Source organism: Motacilla alba, chromosome 6 (genome assembly GCF_015832195.1).
Source record: "Motacilla alba alba isolate MOTALB_02 chromosome 6, Motacilla_alba_V1.0_pri, whole genome shotgun sequence".
Lineage (NCBI taxonomy): Eukaryota > Metazoa > Chordata > Aves > Passeriformes > Motacillidae > Motacilla > Motacilla alba.
Genome location: NC_052021.1, coordinates 9778587 through 9794731, shown reverse-complemented (window position 1 = coordinate 9794731; position 16145 = coordinate 9778587). Strand labels below are relative to the sequence as shown.

Below are 16145 nucleotides of genomic sequence, written 5' to 3'. Positions count from 1 at the left end.
GAATAAATTAGTTTAAATAATGCTAGTTCTGGGCAGGATTTAATCCCAAAAATGGCAGAATAAACTCCCCAGATCTCTTGAGCAGGGAAAACTGTGAACATCACTGGAAACACAGCAAGCAGATGAGCTCACTACTGTGACTAGTCTTGGGGTAGATTTTTTGGTTTGTTATTTCCTTTGTTGGGTGGGTTAATTTTGCTATATTTGGTGCCCTCTTTACCATCACTCTGAGGACATTTCTGACATTCCAAGTCAGAATAACAGCAGTTTTGTAGGGAGATATAGGCCTTAATAAATCAACATGTTTAACTGGAGTAAATACAAACAAGCTTTGAGGAGCACAAAGCTGCAGATTTGAAACAGCAAGCTTTGAAGACAAGCATGAGTTGAGAACAACTGCTCTGACTTAGCTTTAAAGTAATATTATGATCAAATTGTAGGAGTGAGGCAAAAAATCAGCTGCACCTAAAAGAGATCTCATAGCTCCACGTAGAGATCTCAGGCCCTGTTACTGTGTTTTTGTTACAGAAGGAAGAAATAAACACAAATTTGCAGTGGCCCTTTCAGTCTGGTACCTGCCCCCAAACTACCTGCAGTCAGTTGCCACAGCACTAGCAGGGAGATGGATATTGAAAGGCACTACAGTAGCAACGTGGACAAACTCATGTAATTTTTTTATAATGAAATATCCATTTTTTCCCCCTCACTTTTTTCCTCATTTATAAGGGGATTATCTGCCCTGTGGATAATCACGGCCATTCAAAACTGAATTTAGCCTCCAAGTCTTCTCTACAGCAACTTTCAGCCAGACTATTGTGACAAAGTCAAATCAGGAAGAAGAAAGCAGCCGCAGCAAATTATTCCAGTAGTAACACCAACTAAATTGCTGTGCAGCTTTTATGGTTTGACTAATTGTCTCATTAAGGCACATTTCTGATCACTGAAATGGATCTCAAGTATTATTAATCACTGAAAAAACAGCACCACTAAGAGCCTCTCTCCCTCCTATCCTTGGCACTCTTTGCAATGGAAAAGGCTCACAGACTCCTGTTGATTGGAGCCCCACTGCTGCACAGTTGGCAGTCAAACGCTACTAATGGCACAATAACCCAATATAACTAAAATAGTTATGCCTTTCACAGTAACAATCTCTTGTAACATGATTAAGCTCCATCATGTGCATTTCCTTGTGTTTTGCAAATGGCTCAAAAAAACTGACAATTTTTCCAGTAACTTCTTCAAAAGGAGAGGGAAAAAAAATATAAAATTCATTAGCTATCTCGAAACAAATTTTAAAGACTCGATAAATTTTTAGAATAACATGAAAACAACTGCAGCAAGCGTGGGCTGCACAGCAGCATGGTTGTGTGGCACCCAGTCCACTCCCCCTCGCAGAACACACCTCCAAAGACTGGCATTGGCTCAGTTATTTGCTGGCACTTCAGTGAACCTTAGTTTAGGAGCTGGCTTGCCCTGGGCTAGGTCTGTAACTGGTGGAGAGAGACACCTCCAGGAAGCAGCTCAGATCTCTGTGTAGAGACTGCAGCATCTCTGGGCTCCTCATCTGGGTAGTTCATTGGTGTTTGGTTTGAAACAATATTAGTAAAGATGAAGCTTCTTTCTCAAATAAGGAGTCCATTTAAAAAGGAGCAAACTGGCATTATCCAAGACACCCGATGGGCTCTCTTTGTTCTCAGCAAACAGGAGGACTGCTCTTGGCCATCACTCCCAGTGGCTGCACAAGCCATACCCTGCCACAGGGCAGTTCCCCTTACCACAGGAGGCCTTTAGGTGTTTATCCCATGCATTATCCTATTAAAGACAGCAGACACTTAATTTCCAAGCAGCTGATTTTCAGAAGCCTAATGCAAAAGTGGCACAGTTATTGCTGCAGGACATACGGACTTTCACGGTTATCAGTTTGATCAAGCAGAAAAACAGACCTGCAAAGGTCTGGGAGCTCTTCTGTGGAGATGGAAGTGGTGCATGGGAAGGGAATTACGAAGGTAATCCTCAGTATAGGCTCCTTCAAGTGAGAGACAAGAGGCCTCACTAGTTTAAAGTTAATTTAAAATTTATTTGAAATGCAGCCATTGCTTGTTACAGCTTTGATCAGTTTTGCCAGGCAGTTTTAAGAAAAGATAGGGTTGTTCTGCACCAACACACAGGCACTTTTCAGGCACATCGATATTTGCTCTCAGATAGGTGTGTATGCAAATGTGCCCAGGAATGACCCACCAAGGCTGTATGAAGTACAGCCAGAAACATCACAAACAAGTGGTCTTTGTTGTAGGCTTTGGAATTAATTCTGGGGAACAGAATGTGGCTACAGAGATCTCCTTCCCTTTGGGCTTTGTTACAGAGACAGGTACCGCAGAGCTGAAATCTGCATAGATCTGTTGAGCTCCTGTGCTGTGCAATATTATGCTCACTATGACAAATATTATTTTACTGATGAGTCTAATGAGGGACCTCAGGGTTGTGGTGAATGAAGATGAAATAAAAATAGAAGTAACAAAAATAATGATACTTCACATAGCATGTCCCTAATTTTTAAATGTACATAAATATCAGAACAGTAACGCTGAAAAGAAGGAAAAAATATTAGATTTTTTTTTCCTGGCAGTCCCTTCAGAAGCTATTTATGAGCAGTCATAAACTGACATGCACACTCAGATATATTTTCCTGAAGCCTGTAGAGTTTTGTCTAAGCAAAAGCTTTAGAATATGTGTGTGTAAATAAATTAAAGGCTGTCTGGTTTATAATGAGAAGGGTGTATTGTGGTATAAATATTGCAGAGCACATTAAATAAACATGGTCACATATGACCAGGTATCTATTAAATGAGCACATCACAGGAGAAGTTAATTATCTGAGAGTGTAACTAGGAACCGTTTAGAATCACTGGAGATTAAGTTGCTTTATTTCTGTTTATCTTTCCTTCTGAATAGGCAGTAGGTCGTTGCAATGAAGAGTCCCTAAGCAACACAGAGCTTCAGCTCTTCATCAGCTCTAAGATGACAGTTTTGTCAACACCAGTTTGAAGTCAGGATAAGCCAAAAATTTTATTCAATGTAATTTTGTGCAAAACAGGTTGGCACAAACCGGTATTTTAAGATGTAGAACTACAAAATCTTTACAGCTACCTTACAGTATGTTCAGGGGAAAGAGAAAAACTTTAATGCTAAGTATGTATTTGTCTCACATACTGCAGCCTAAAAAAAGTATATAAAGACTTCAAAACAGATTTGTAGTGTCAGAGACTAGCATCCTGAGAGTAACATACATCTTTGCCATAGTAATAAGACTTTTTGAGACTTCACAAGTTATTGTGTTTCAGTCCACATGCAAAAACAGCAGTGTTGATGGAATTTGATTTTGCTTGGGTTGTGAAACTCACAAAGAAAGCTGTCCACTGTTCATCCTATACAAAATAACCAACAATGCATACATGGACTAATTAGGGATATGTTTGGGCAAACTGCTGTAGCACAAAAAACAACTGATGAAGGAGGATTTAATCACATACAATTATTGGAAGCAAGATGAAGCCAATCCTCTTAAATTACTTAAGTACTGCTTAAACCCTGTAATTAACATATAGTAATAAATATTTCATCTTTAACAAGCCTACCGGGAGCAGTTTGTTAAACATTTATCTCTAGTCATGGGAAATTATGTACGGTCATGTTGTCACATTCTATATTAGACCATTTTATTTTATTTTACCCCCAGCAGTGAGTATGCTAATTTGGGGAAATAAAATCGTTCCTCTAATGTATCTGAACATACTCTTCCTTCATATGTCTTTTGGCTTTTACTAATTCACTTTACCCTTGCAAAGTCTTGGCCAGCACACAGTGGCTGCTCGCATCTACTTCCCAGCCTCTCCTGTGGAACTGACTCACTCCAGAGAGGGAAGCTTTAGTGGGAACTCCAGCAAAACCACCCAGGGCAGAACTGACCTCACAGCCTGGGGACACAACCAACCATCACTGCAGAACTGACCTCACAGCCTGGGCAAGGCCCCTTTGGGCCAGAGAGAGAAGAACCAGGTGTCCGCTATGGCACAGCCAAGCCCCACACACAGGGCAGCAGGGGTGGGTTTTCAGGCAGCTTTTAGCACTGATCTGCACTTTTTCCTGCCACCCAGGTAGCATCACAGGTGCACGGGGAATTCTGTGAGAGCACCAAACATCACTGCCCTTCCACCAAGCCTGTGTGCAGACAGCTGTTACTCCACTGCAGGTGGAATTCCAAGTGAAATGCAGCCACTTAAACCAGTACTAATACAAACCCATTATAGGGATAATCTAATAGCCACCCAAGGAACATCCTTGAGAGCCAAGCTGAGCTGTCACACAGACCCCTCCTCTTGTGGCAGGCTGAATGCACCCTGTCCTGAAGGGGAGGAGAATCTCCCATTGGCTGTGTATGACATGGGCAGAAAGGGTCTACGTGCTGTTTTTGTAAGAGTATCAGTGATTTATGGGCTATTGAGCAGCAAGTAAAGACTTCTGAAATTGTAAATCAGGGTTACATGCAGCATCTTTAGTGATGACTACAACTGTTTTCCCCTCTAAACAAATTAGATTTCCATTTGCCATTAATGACCGAATCACTTAAGCGTCACAAAGGAACTGCCTGGTGCGCTTATTAATAATTGAAAACTTTGAGGAAATCCGCGAAACATTTTCAATCAAAGCTAATAATTCTCTAAAATATTATTTTTCCTGAATAATTACTCCTTTTGTTCTTTTATTCCTTTTGGATAATAGGCAACATTTTAAATAAAGGCATTTAAAAAACCTGAAGTAACTGTTAAGAGGTATCTAAAACCAGAAGTGGTTTCAATGTTAAAAAGCACAAATTAGAAAAGAAAAAAAATATTAATCTGTTTCCTTCCAGCAAGTATGCTGAATTTCTATTTTAGACCACATGCTGTTCCTTGATATCTTACACCAATGATTAGGAAAATGTACTCTCTTAATCTCAGTCCTCGTTCTGTGTAAACATGAAGAAAAACTTTCAATTGTCTTTTTTATCAGTAGAGGCCAGGAAATCAAGATTTCTCTTGCTACACAATTGGACTTTGCAGAACTACTCAACAGTCAAAAGGAGCAGAGAAAAAAAAAACCTACAATTTTTTTTATCAGACTTAATAGGAATCTTGAATGCCATATTGTAGTTACTCTGCTCAGTAACCTTTACAATTCAGGCACAAGGGCAGAAAAATACATGCAAAATTGCCCACATCTGCAAGGGTTTGTTTGGTGTCTAAAATGATCATCAGCACAGAAAGGTTGTATGACAGGTACTGACAAAATTTCCAAGACCTGCAATTTTGTCCACAGGACATGGAAGGAGGGAGAAGTAGAGGTTTGGTGCCTGTCCATCCCAGCAGATCTCACCTGGGGATGATGGCTGCAGCCTGGAAAAATCCAGGTTATTCTATAGTTCTCCCCAGGGAAGGAGAATTAATTTTTTTAAGTGTTCAGGGTTTTTTTTTGCAAAAAGAACAAAATGCATTTCTTTACCACTGAGAGGTCCCCTTGCTTTTCCCAAGCCAGCCCCACTGCACTCATACTGCAAGTGGCAGCATTTTACAGCCCGAGTGGCTTTCCCCACTGGCTCCCCTCAGAGATCCACAGCCACGCCATGGACTTGACTCCAGGCCTGACAGCCCTCAGCAGCTCTGACAATAATTCAGCGTTCCCTTCGCCCCAGGGGCAGGACAACACGTCCCCACCCAGTTCCCAGTCTCTTACCTGCCCACACAAAGTCCAGTATCTGGGAGCCTGAGGCCGCTTCTCCCTCCCGAGCGTTTCCCAGCAGCCATCCTCGGCCTCGTTCCCCTCACCCTGACTCCATAACTCCTCAGTGCTGCGGAAATGGCGGCAGCGCCACACAGGGCCTGCACAGGGCCCAGCCACAGCCCGCCAGTCTGGGAAAACAAGGTACAGCTCTTGAGGTATTTAGGGCAGGGCAGCACATCAGAGAATGATGGGTCAGCTGTGACCACAGCCTGGGCTTTAAGCCCCACAGCACACAGGCCAGTCCCATCAGCCATCATTAATTACCCCCACCTGCAGTGGGCTGCTCGCTAGCTGGCAGGGGCCCTGCTGCCCCTCATGACATCCCAGAGCACAGTGCACCAGCCTGAGGAGCCGCCTGGAAAATCAAAACATTCGGAATTCACTGAACCTTTCTGTAAGAGACAACAGTGGACTCTTCCATCTTTGACCAGACTTTTCAACCTTACAAATCTAATCTATCTTGTTTTACAGCCATTCTGGCTTTATGTGAGTATTGAGTGTGCCACTGGTTCATGTTTTAAACAATGTTCAATGTCATCTATGCCAGCAGCAATTAAAAGAAGAGATATATATACATACATATATATATATATATTCATACATATATGTTGTTTTTTTTTTTCATGTGTGAAAACATAGAGTAGAGGTTCCCAAGCTTTCATTTTGTTGTTATCCTTAGCAGCAGTGGGTATTCCCAGCTCTGTATCAGAGGCAGCACAGCTGCTGGTTGTGCACCGAGGTAGGAGCTACCGAGAGCTCTTGGAACAGCAGCCAGAGAGTCTTGCAAGGGATACTGAAAACCAAACAAAGAAAAGAAACAGACAACACCCCCCAAGGCACACACTTTCATCTCCTCAGTTCAAACAATGCACACATATTCCTGGCTTTTGTCAAGTCTCATACATTAATTTTTACCTCCTGGAACAAACAGGATGGTTTTCTCTTCTTGAGAACAGGTTCCTCCTCTGCTCTAGCACAGACTCTGTACCATGGGCAGAGCAGAGGTTTCCATCAAGCTCATTCCTGCTGTCTGTCAGGAATGAAGAACAGTGACAGAAGCTGATTATCTTAGCAAGTCTTGCTGCTGCCAGCATGCACAGCATGGTGTATCCCCAAGTAGATGAAGTCAATTCACTCTCACATTTGCTGTTTCTTCCAAATTGCAAAGCTGTCATTTGAATTTCAGTGCCAACTTTTTTCACAAGAGGTCTATATAATACTTCAGTCCTTGTCAAACATTATACAGAGATGAATCTTTTAATCATATACCATCTCAAAGATGAGACACATGTTTAGAAATTAGAGATTTTAATTCCAGCCTAGTTCAAATATTTTAAAAACTCTCCTTGAAATAAAATGCATTAATATGTTATTTCAGAAAATTAGCAAATAATAAAACAAAATGTTCTAATATAACCTCAGTGTTATTGTCAATTTTGACTCAACGGTTTTGAATAATTATCTTTCGTTAGTCCAAATGCTGTCTACCTCAACACTTCTATGTTTAAATAAGCCAACATTGAGGAAACAAATGGAAAACAGAAAAATGAGCTGTCCTAACACTTTTACAAATAGGATGTTAATTTTCCCACTCAAAGGAGAAATTGTCAAAAAGAACAGCCACAACAGAGAATTTTCTTCTTATGTACTTTTATTTTATTGGGGTTTTTGCATCTTTGATGGAATTTTTATGCAAGTATTATGCCACAATCTATGATACACAATGAGAGTGAAAATCTGTCATTTACCATTTATATTTCTATGTTAATTTTGTTTTCTACCTCTGCATCTACTGTGGCAAAAGTGCATTTATCATATTTCATGCAGCGCTGACTGCCTTATGCAAACTGAGAATACAATAAACAGAGCCAGCAATATTTAGCTGCACTCAATTCTTGCTACAGAAACAAGCATTCATAAAAGCATTAAAATACTTTGGGTGATGGTTACTGTCTATCAGCTTAATGTTTTGAGCTATAGAAAGGGATAGGAAACAACATTTGTGGCTGTCAACTGCAGTACTTTCCAAGTTCATTAGGTTTTCAAAGACTGAATTAGCTTAAATGCTTCAGTGAGAGAAAAAGCCCAGGGCAACCAGCCTGATTTAAAAGGATGCTACAGAGTTTCACAAACATTCGAATAAGCTCAGTTCTGGATTCCATGGTAAGTACGTTACTACATCAATTCTTTGCTCTGACAGAAGGATTGTTTCTTCACCATCACGGTGTATCTAAGCCAAATAAAAGGACAATACAAGGCACACAGGCCTTTTTGGAAACCTGCTTGGGTACGCAGTACCTGATCATAGCTAAAGTTTTTAATTACAGCTTTTTATTTTGATGAGACAAGAAGCTTTCCAGCATTACCTGACTCTTTGAATCAGACATAAACTGCCATGCTTCGTTATGTCACAGTCCATACAGCAGCAGCAGGGCAAAGTACTCCCAGAGCAAAAGCATGTCCAAGAAGCATGCTCAGGACAGGGAGGTGGAGATGGGGTGAAGCATCACCTCTGTGTTTTCCAGTCACTTGGTATGCTGACCCTCAGGGCACTGCTGGGGCACAGGGCCTTAGTGCAGCTGCTTCCAGCTCCCTGCCCCAGCACAGGCATGGCCATCCCTCTGCACCCCACCGACAGCACTCACCTCACCATTCCCTCTGCCAGGCAGTACAAAGAGGGCAGAAAGCCTGCTGCCACTACACAGGTTAGTGCTGCAAAAACCTGCAGCCACAAGGTCCACTCAGAGCCAAGTTCTTCTGCAGCAGAGGGAACAGGACTTCTGACAATACTAGTTCTTATGTCAAGAGGGGAGAGGAAAGCTGGGCTCGCCTGCCTTCTAGCACCATGGAAGCGTAAGCAATGGTTCTCAGACCACCCTGCCATGCAGCGCTTCCCCAGAAGCCAAGCACTACTTCCCAGCAAGAGAGATAGCCCCTGCTGCTCTCTCCCCTCCAGCACTTGCTGTACATCAGCTCCCTGACACAGAGCAGCTCTTGAGGTGGTTCACTCAAAGTACGTGGCAATTGAGATCCTAATTGACAGATAAACGTAAGGGACCAAAAAAAAATCAATCACTACTTGTGCAAAACCACAATATGTGCCTTTGGTAAATCAGCAGCTGTTGCTTGCCCACCTTCTTCTAAAAAAAAAGGGTGAGTAAATCAGGAATAGCCACTTCAGAGCTGAATTAGTACCAGCAAGGAGATGTGAGGTAGAGAATACCACTCGACAAAGCAGAAAACCAAACTGCTTGTTGCAAAAACAGATTTCTCATCCAAACACCATCTTGCAGTGGTCAAGGAAAAGCATCTTAGTAGTATGGTGAGGGAAAGACTTTTCATCCAAAACAAGGATGTTTACAGGACCCCACAGTTCTCTCATACCACACAGCATCAAAGCAGGCAGCCCAGGGAGCAAGAGCACCTCTTACTTCTGAAGTCATTTGATGCTAAATTCTCCTGGTGATCAACCACTGCTCCGTCAGCTGTGATCTCATGTACACTTCTTCCCTCTTCAAGCATCCCCAAACCACCTTTTCTTGGTCCCTTTTACTTCTGCCCTTCTTGACCTCACCTTTCTGTTATCCCCAGTTGAACAACTTTGTAATGTGACTCCCTGTTTCCATCCTCCTCCTCACATCTCCAGGTTACCTCACCATGCCCTTCCAACAAACACAGCTGGTACATTTCTCTGCCAAAGTCATCTACCAGCTCTGCTTTTCAGTTTCATTACTCTTCTCTGATATATAGACAGAAATAAGTAATTTCTTTTCCTTGTGGTAATGAGTCTTGTGTGCATAACTATGGTGCTGTCCATGCCTGCTCTACTTATAATAATTAGACAGTGCCCACAGACTGAGATATGAGCCTCACCAAGCACACATTGCATTCTGGGACAGGAGAAGCTTCTTGTGTCAAAGAGGTCCCAATTTAAACAGACAAGTGACAAAAAATGGTGGAAGGTAAGCTGGAATTTTTTTTCCTTATAAACTGGGAAGCCATGTACAGAGTAATGAAGTCAGCTGCTCGTTCCTTTTATTTGGTAAAGCCAAAATACATATCTTCCAGTATTCTCCCCACTTTCCTTTTGGATGCAGTGTTTTGAGAGACTACCAGGCAGAGACAGGTTGGGGCCCTGCAGTTAGAATGTCTTTCCCTCAAAGGCCTCCAGGTTGAAAGCTGTATCCAAGAACCTTCTGAGTGACACCAGATGCATGTTCTTGTTGCCTGTGGCAGCTGCAGCAGCAGGCTCTCGGCCAACATACCTTCATGACAAAAAGAATTGGGCAGACAGTGAGGCAAGAAGAGACACTATTTTGACAATAACAAGCACGAGAGCATGCTGTTTAATGCATTCAAGTCAGCTTGGCAGGTTTAGATATTTAGTCATCAATGTTGCTTAAATAAAAATCAATCTAAGTTGTACCAAGTTATACCTTCTGGTCAGCTTCCCACTCTTTCCTCCCATCATTGTTAAGCTGTGTCTTCTCCCCATCCCTCCCAGGGCAACCAGGTACACTGTCTCATAATTAGGTGACATGCTTTTGGCAATGAAGACTCACAGCTGCATGGGCACATCTGAGAGTCAACCATCTAAAATAAATGCAAAGGTGCCTGGACTGAGCTCTTACAACAGCTCTTTCCTGCAGAAGCCTAACATCTGGAATGAAATTCTTAAAATGTCAGAATCTTAGACAAAAGAGAGCTAAGTGCTGTGCTAAGTAGCAATAAATACAGACCTAGTTGCTACTGATCTTCTTTTAGATCTACAAGGAGGAGCAATATTGCATCTTATATTTGAGAAATAGTAGTCTAGATTTTTCCCTCCTTCACCCAAGAACCCAGACTCAGAGGTTTTGATTTGTGAAGAACTTGACTTACCCATAAATACCTGAAAACAACCCCAACCAAATTTAAAAGCAAACACATCAGCCCAGGAGACAGAGCAGTTGTTTAAAGTCTCATACCAGATGGGTCGAGTGCGGTTCACAATTGTGCGGAAACGAGGTCTGACATAATCGTAATATCCACTGTTTTTGTGCTCCTCCTGACACCAGACTAGATCAGCAGTTGGATACTTATCAAGTTCTTCTTTCAGCAAGTCAAAGGGGAATGGTGAGATCTGGAAGAGGAGGGTAATAATTGTCAAGGCTTTCTCTTATGTGGTATTAGCCCATGGTGAGTCATTACTTTTCCATGGAGAGTGACTCATGTTTCTCTAATTGATTTAATGCTCAGAAATGACTACACAAGTATTTTATAGTTGTATTAGTATGAACAGAAGTAGGTCATAGTCCAGACTACCTGCACTCCTATGGCTTTTTTAGTCAAGTAGCTGTAGCATGTCCTTAATCAGTGAATGCCAATATAGCTTCAAAGTGCACTATTCACAACATTTAATGCTGGCAGACTGCATATACAAACTTAAGGTGCTATCATATTGTAATCTTAACTTTTCCACAACAACATAACAAAGTGATCAAGTTTTCTGGATCTCATTGTCCAGTATGCTATTGATGTGTTCCTTCTCCACAAGGCCACAAAGGATTAGAGTATGTCTTGTAAGATGCTAAGTGCTAGAAAAATGCTATCACCATCCATTCAAGGAGAAGGCACAGGAACCCCCATCACCTTGTCTTCTGAGATCAGGGAGCTCACCTGTTCAAGTCTGGTTATAGCTACTTGTTTCTCCAGGTCTTGGTTCTTTCTCTCTTTCACAAGGTCATAGTAGACTTTTCCTGTGCAGAAAATCACTCGCTTGACCTCATGGGGTGCCTGAGCTGCTGGCCCATTCTCAGGAATCACACGTTGGAAAGTGGTACCTAGTTGGAGCACAAATTAGAAAAAGTGCTCTCAGTGGACCTGACATTTCAATAAAGCAGCCCAAGAAACAGTCCTTTAGTCCTATACTGAGCAAGCAGCAGGTTACAGTGATCAAAGGGCTCTCCTGCCTCTCTGGTCCTACTTTTCCCACTGGTAACTTGGCTAAAGTGACTTTCAGCAGTTCTGTTTCAAGAAGTTAGAAGATTTCCAATAATCCAGTCTTTCACCACACTTAACAGACAGAATCATATCAACAGTAGACTGATTTTCAGTTTTCTGCTGTGTATTACATATTTACTTTTAAATTGATTGGACAGCTCAACTTTGCTTCCAGTGGGGTTTTTTTTTTTCAGAGAATCACCTGAAATACTCTCTTATTTCCAAGATTATCTCAAGCACGTAACATTAATACATCTTTACAAATTTCAGACTATTCTGTAAAAACAGAACACATATCCGTAATGCAACTAAATCTGGCAACTGCAGAAATATTTACCCAAGCACACACATAACTGCTGTATATTTGATTTAAACTTCTGTTTGAGAGCTAAAACAGCAATAACCAAAGCAAGAATTAGCACAGAGCTGAGCCATATGTATAAATGCTAATGTACAAGTACCATTTCAGATGCATATCTTCACTGCTACCACCTCCCAGGAGTACAATTTGCTTGGGATACTGGAAGAGGGACTTGATGGTCTAAAAGATGCTTTTCTTTGCTCTCATACATGATTGAGTAGAACTATTTCCACATTAAACAACTGCAGGGTAGCAAACAGCAGCTCGACCTCCTATTCTGAATCAGCACACCCACTTACCAGGAGAATAAGCTGCTGTTTGAATCATTTATCTTGGGGAAGAAAAGCAACTGCACAAACATATCAAAGAAGAACTGATTTATGTCAGAATTATCCTGTCCCACTGAACAGCAGAATTCATCATTAAAAAAGACTGAATCTGTGCTTCATTGGGTCAGCTGGAGTCAATCTTCCTCTCTCTCAGCTTTCTATTAAAAGCAGAGCAAAAAGGGTTAGCTGAGAGTCAGAAACACTTTATTACCTGCTGTCCTCTTCAGCAGAAACATGAAAGTATGCCAAAATTCAATGTTGATTTGGAGTTTGGTCACTATTGAGGTTAGCCTGAAGTAGAGGGGACTCCCAAAACAAAGTGACAAATCCCAAAGCCTACAGAATTTCTAATCTGACCCATTCTACAGAGCTTTTAAACAGTAATAAAAAAATGCAAATACCTTTGCTTGAGAAGCAGATTTTACACACACTTACAAAAATAAGATAATATTATATTTAAGCACACTTATATAGTGTAAGTTGCTTTGAAAAAACTGAGCAGTTGCTCTCTTCTGACAGCAGTCAAGACCCTCACTGGAACTGGAGATAGACCAGCACACCTATGCCCACATTCTCACTCTGAACAGTCACTTTAATCCCTCACTCATTACATGTCACTGCATTTCCTGATGCCACTCCAATACAGACTAACCAGTGCAAGGCAGGACAAAACTACTGCAGTGTTTGGTATTCCCCGTGCAGTCACTGTGTACATCTTGGTGCTGATGGCATGCCAACAACAGCTCTGGACTCACTGATCTCGCTTTAGATCACTGGTGTGACACAGCAGTCCCAAACCAAGCATTGTAACAAGAACTGGGCACATTATTCTTCCAAATGGGCCCAGTGTAATTACAACCTATGTCTCATCAGGAGGGCAGGAGGCATGGGCCATACAAAGAACAGCTGCATTTTTATATGAAGAGAAAAAGAGGAGAGGGACATAGTAGCCTCTTGAGGGGAAACTCCCTGCAGAGATGGGAATGCACTTACCATTAAGTTTAAGGGTTAAGGTTACAAGATAAACCTGTTAAAATTAAGGATTTATATGTGAAAGCAAAGTTTTCAGCAAAAGTCCCTGCTAGCTCTCACTATGGCAGCTCCACAGGAATTATGCCGAAAGAAAAGACAAACTCTGCAGAGCAGATTCAGAGTTTGACATGCAGCTTGGTATAGCTAATTATTTCCCCACAATACTTTGAGGTGACCTACCAGATACCATTTCATCAAAACTGGATTTAGCTTCTGGATGCCTCAACAATGACTTGGGTGTCAAAACAATCAGCTGTAAGACAGAAATTTTCCAAGAGTCAGGAGCTGCTTTATCTTCATTACACATGCATCATTTGTAACACTGTGCACACAAAACCCACTAACTGAATAGGCTATAGAATAAATTAATATGAATAGCAAACATAGTAAATTATTTTTTCCTGTTTTGAAAGCCATGAAAGTTTCAGAATTATTCAGAAGATTTAGGTGGCCTATTCCCTTTACAGGTTCTCAAAACTCACTGGTTATGCTTTTTTTTGACAACAAAATCAAATCACAGGCTAGGAACCAGTGAAACATTCAACAGTTGTATCTTGGGTCTTTGAAGTTCCAGCAATTAGACATGCAGATGACAGTTCTGCAACTTGTAAGCTTCATCGCTAATCTCTTGACAAGCTCATCTGAAGAGCTGCATAGCCAGATGGAAACAAAGCTGAAAATCAAGTTTTAGAGCCATAGAGTTGAGCTATGGCTCAGAGCTGAGCTTCTTTCCATCAAACTGGCAACTACAACCTGTGTTCAGTTAAGGTATTTAACCAGAAATCCTCATTTTTTTTTAGCAGTATGTCATATGCAAAGGCCACTTCATGTTTGATGGCTAATTCACCTGGAACAATCAAGCCCATTAAGGTAACCTTACCGGCTTTCTGAATGGCAGCAAGATCTGCCTTCGGAGGACATGAAAGTAATTGGCTGGAGTTGAACAATTCACCACAATCCAGTTGCATTCATACAGCTGAGAAACTTCAAACTGCTCAGTGAACTCCTGAGAGAAACATTAAAAGCATTAGAAAAACATCTGAAAGATCAGATAAAAGGCTTGAAAACCATCCTTCTATTTCTGACTCTCAGCAACTCCCTTCCTCAAAAAAATTATTTAGCAGCTCTCAGCTGAGATTGTTTTATTGGCTAGGGAAGCATCCCTACAAAACATTCCTTTCTGTTTCTATTTCTTCCTAAAAAATTATGCAAATGAACATTAAAAGTTTCCATTAATTCAGAAAATATGGGAAGTCCAGGAAGGAAGAGTGAGAAGGACTAGGATATCAGCAGATGGAAGAAACAAAATAGAACTGCTTTGAAAGAACATTAAACTGTAATTCAGTTTTTCAGTCTACAGGCTTTCACTCTCTTTCCCATCCTGTAGAGCTGTGTACTTTATCTGTAGAAGTGAGTGACCAATCTATGAAAGTCTTAGCCCAATCAAAATTAGAAGTTGCTTATTTTCATGCTCCTAGCAGTACAATTTATCTCCACTGCAAAGAGCCAGGGTAGTCTCACTTGACCTCCTTTAGAAATTGGCTAGAGACACCTATTTGCAGTACACACAGCAGTATAAACAAGTGGGATCATTGGCCCTGAGGAACAGCCATAAAAAGATCATGCTGCCAGAGAACTGTGTGTGACCTCAGCTTTGTAATGAGCAGCAATGCTGCATACTTCCATTACTTTTACTGGGATCAAATTAAAGTTACACCAAGACTTGAAGCTAAATCCTAACCTGCTATATCTAGCTAAAAGGATGCTACTAACAAAAAACCTTTGGGATGAGAAAAGCAAGAAAAGGACAAAACTACTTACTGGATAGGCATCAGAATCATCATTGCTCATCTGCAGAAATCTCTCAGGCCTGGCTGATGAATGCTCTGGACCCTGGTAAAGGTATCATTTAAAACAATGTTAAAGAGCCAAATGAGCAGTTAGACATCAGTCTAGATCACTCACTGCATGAGTACCTCCTGTCCCCTCTGCACCAGCTGCACACCTGCCCCCCAGCCAAAGGCATCAACAACAGCACTGGGAGAGAGGACACACCACAGGACAGAATTCCTCATCTTCTGTTTTCATAGGAGATTGGGTTTCACTTGTATTTCCAACATTTCCACCAGCTGCAAGTGATTTCTACCCTCAGACTAGCTGCAGAATGAAGACCAGAGGAAAGGCAGTGGGTCCACGTGGGCGCAACAATCACCTTGCTAATGCAGAGCAAACAGGAGCACAAGGAATGTCAGGAAGAGAAGCACTCAGATCACCTCAGTGACTCACTGGGTGCCTCAGAGAACTGCAGTGACTCACACTTTGTGCATGCTCAACAGGAGCAAACACAAAGTTAACTGCTGACTACTTTTGCTGTATTAGCAACAAAAGCAGGCAAAGGCTCTGTCCTACTATTGTTCACTGTTCAGTACAGGACCAAATACTGAGATGAATGTTTTAGCTAAAATGGATCAAAATACACACATGTATTATCTGTCAGACTAACCTATGATTAATTTCTGCCTCCTCAGCAGATATTTTATGTTCTGTCATTACTGAACACTCCCATCCACTGTCTCACTAGCAGTACCCATGGCAATTACTTGAATTGCACAAATGCTGTTAGC

The 16145-nt window shown here is 41.5% G+C and overlaps 1 protein-coding gene across 3 annotated transcripts in view; it reads right to left on the bottom strand.

The window, feature by feature from the left end:
* Positions 1-9830: 9830 nt before the first annotated feature.
* Positions 9831-16145, bottom strand: part of OGDHL (oxoglutarate dehydrogenase L) — a 47785-nt gene continuing 41470 nt past the window's right edge. For 2 of the 3 annotated variants that reach the window (XM_038141007.1, XM_038141006.1), the window contains 6 exons: positions 15343-15414; positions 14402-14527; positions 13702-13774; positions 11476-11639; positions 10785-10939; positions 9959-10082 (listed from right to left, as the gene is read on the bottom strand). In XM_038141007.1, coding sequence (XP_037996935.1) covers positions 9959-10082; positions 10785-10939; positions 11476-11639; positions 13702-13774; positions 14402-14527; positions 15343-15414 — 714 coding nt within the window. Of the gene's footprint in view, positions 10083-10784; positions 10940-11475; positions 11640-13701; positions 13775-14401; positions 14528-15342; positions 15415-16145 lie in introns of all 3 variants that reach the window. The other variant, XM_038141005.1, reaches the window with a different exon arrangement.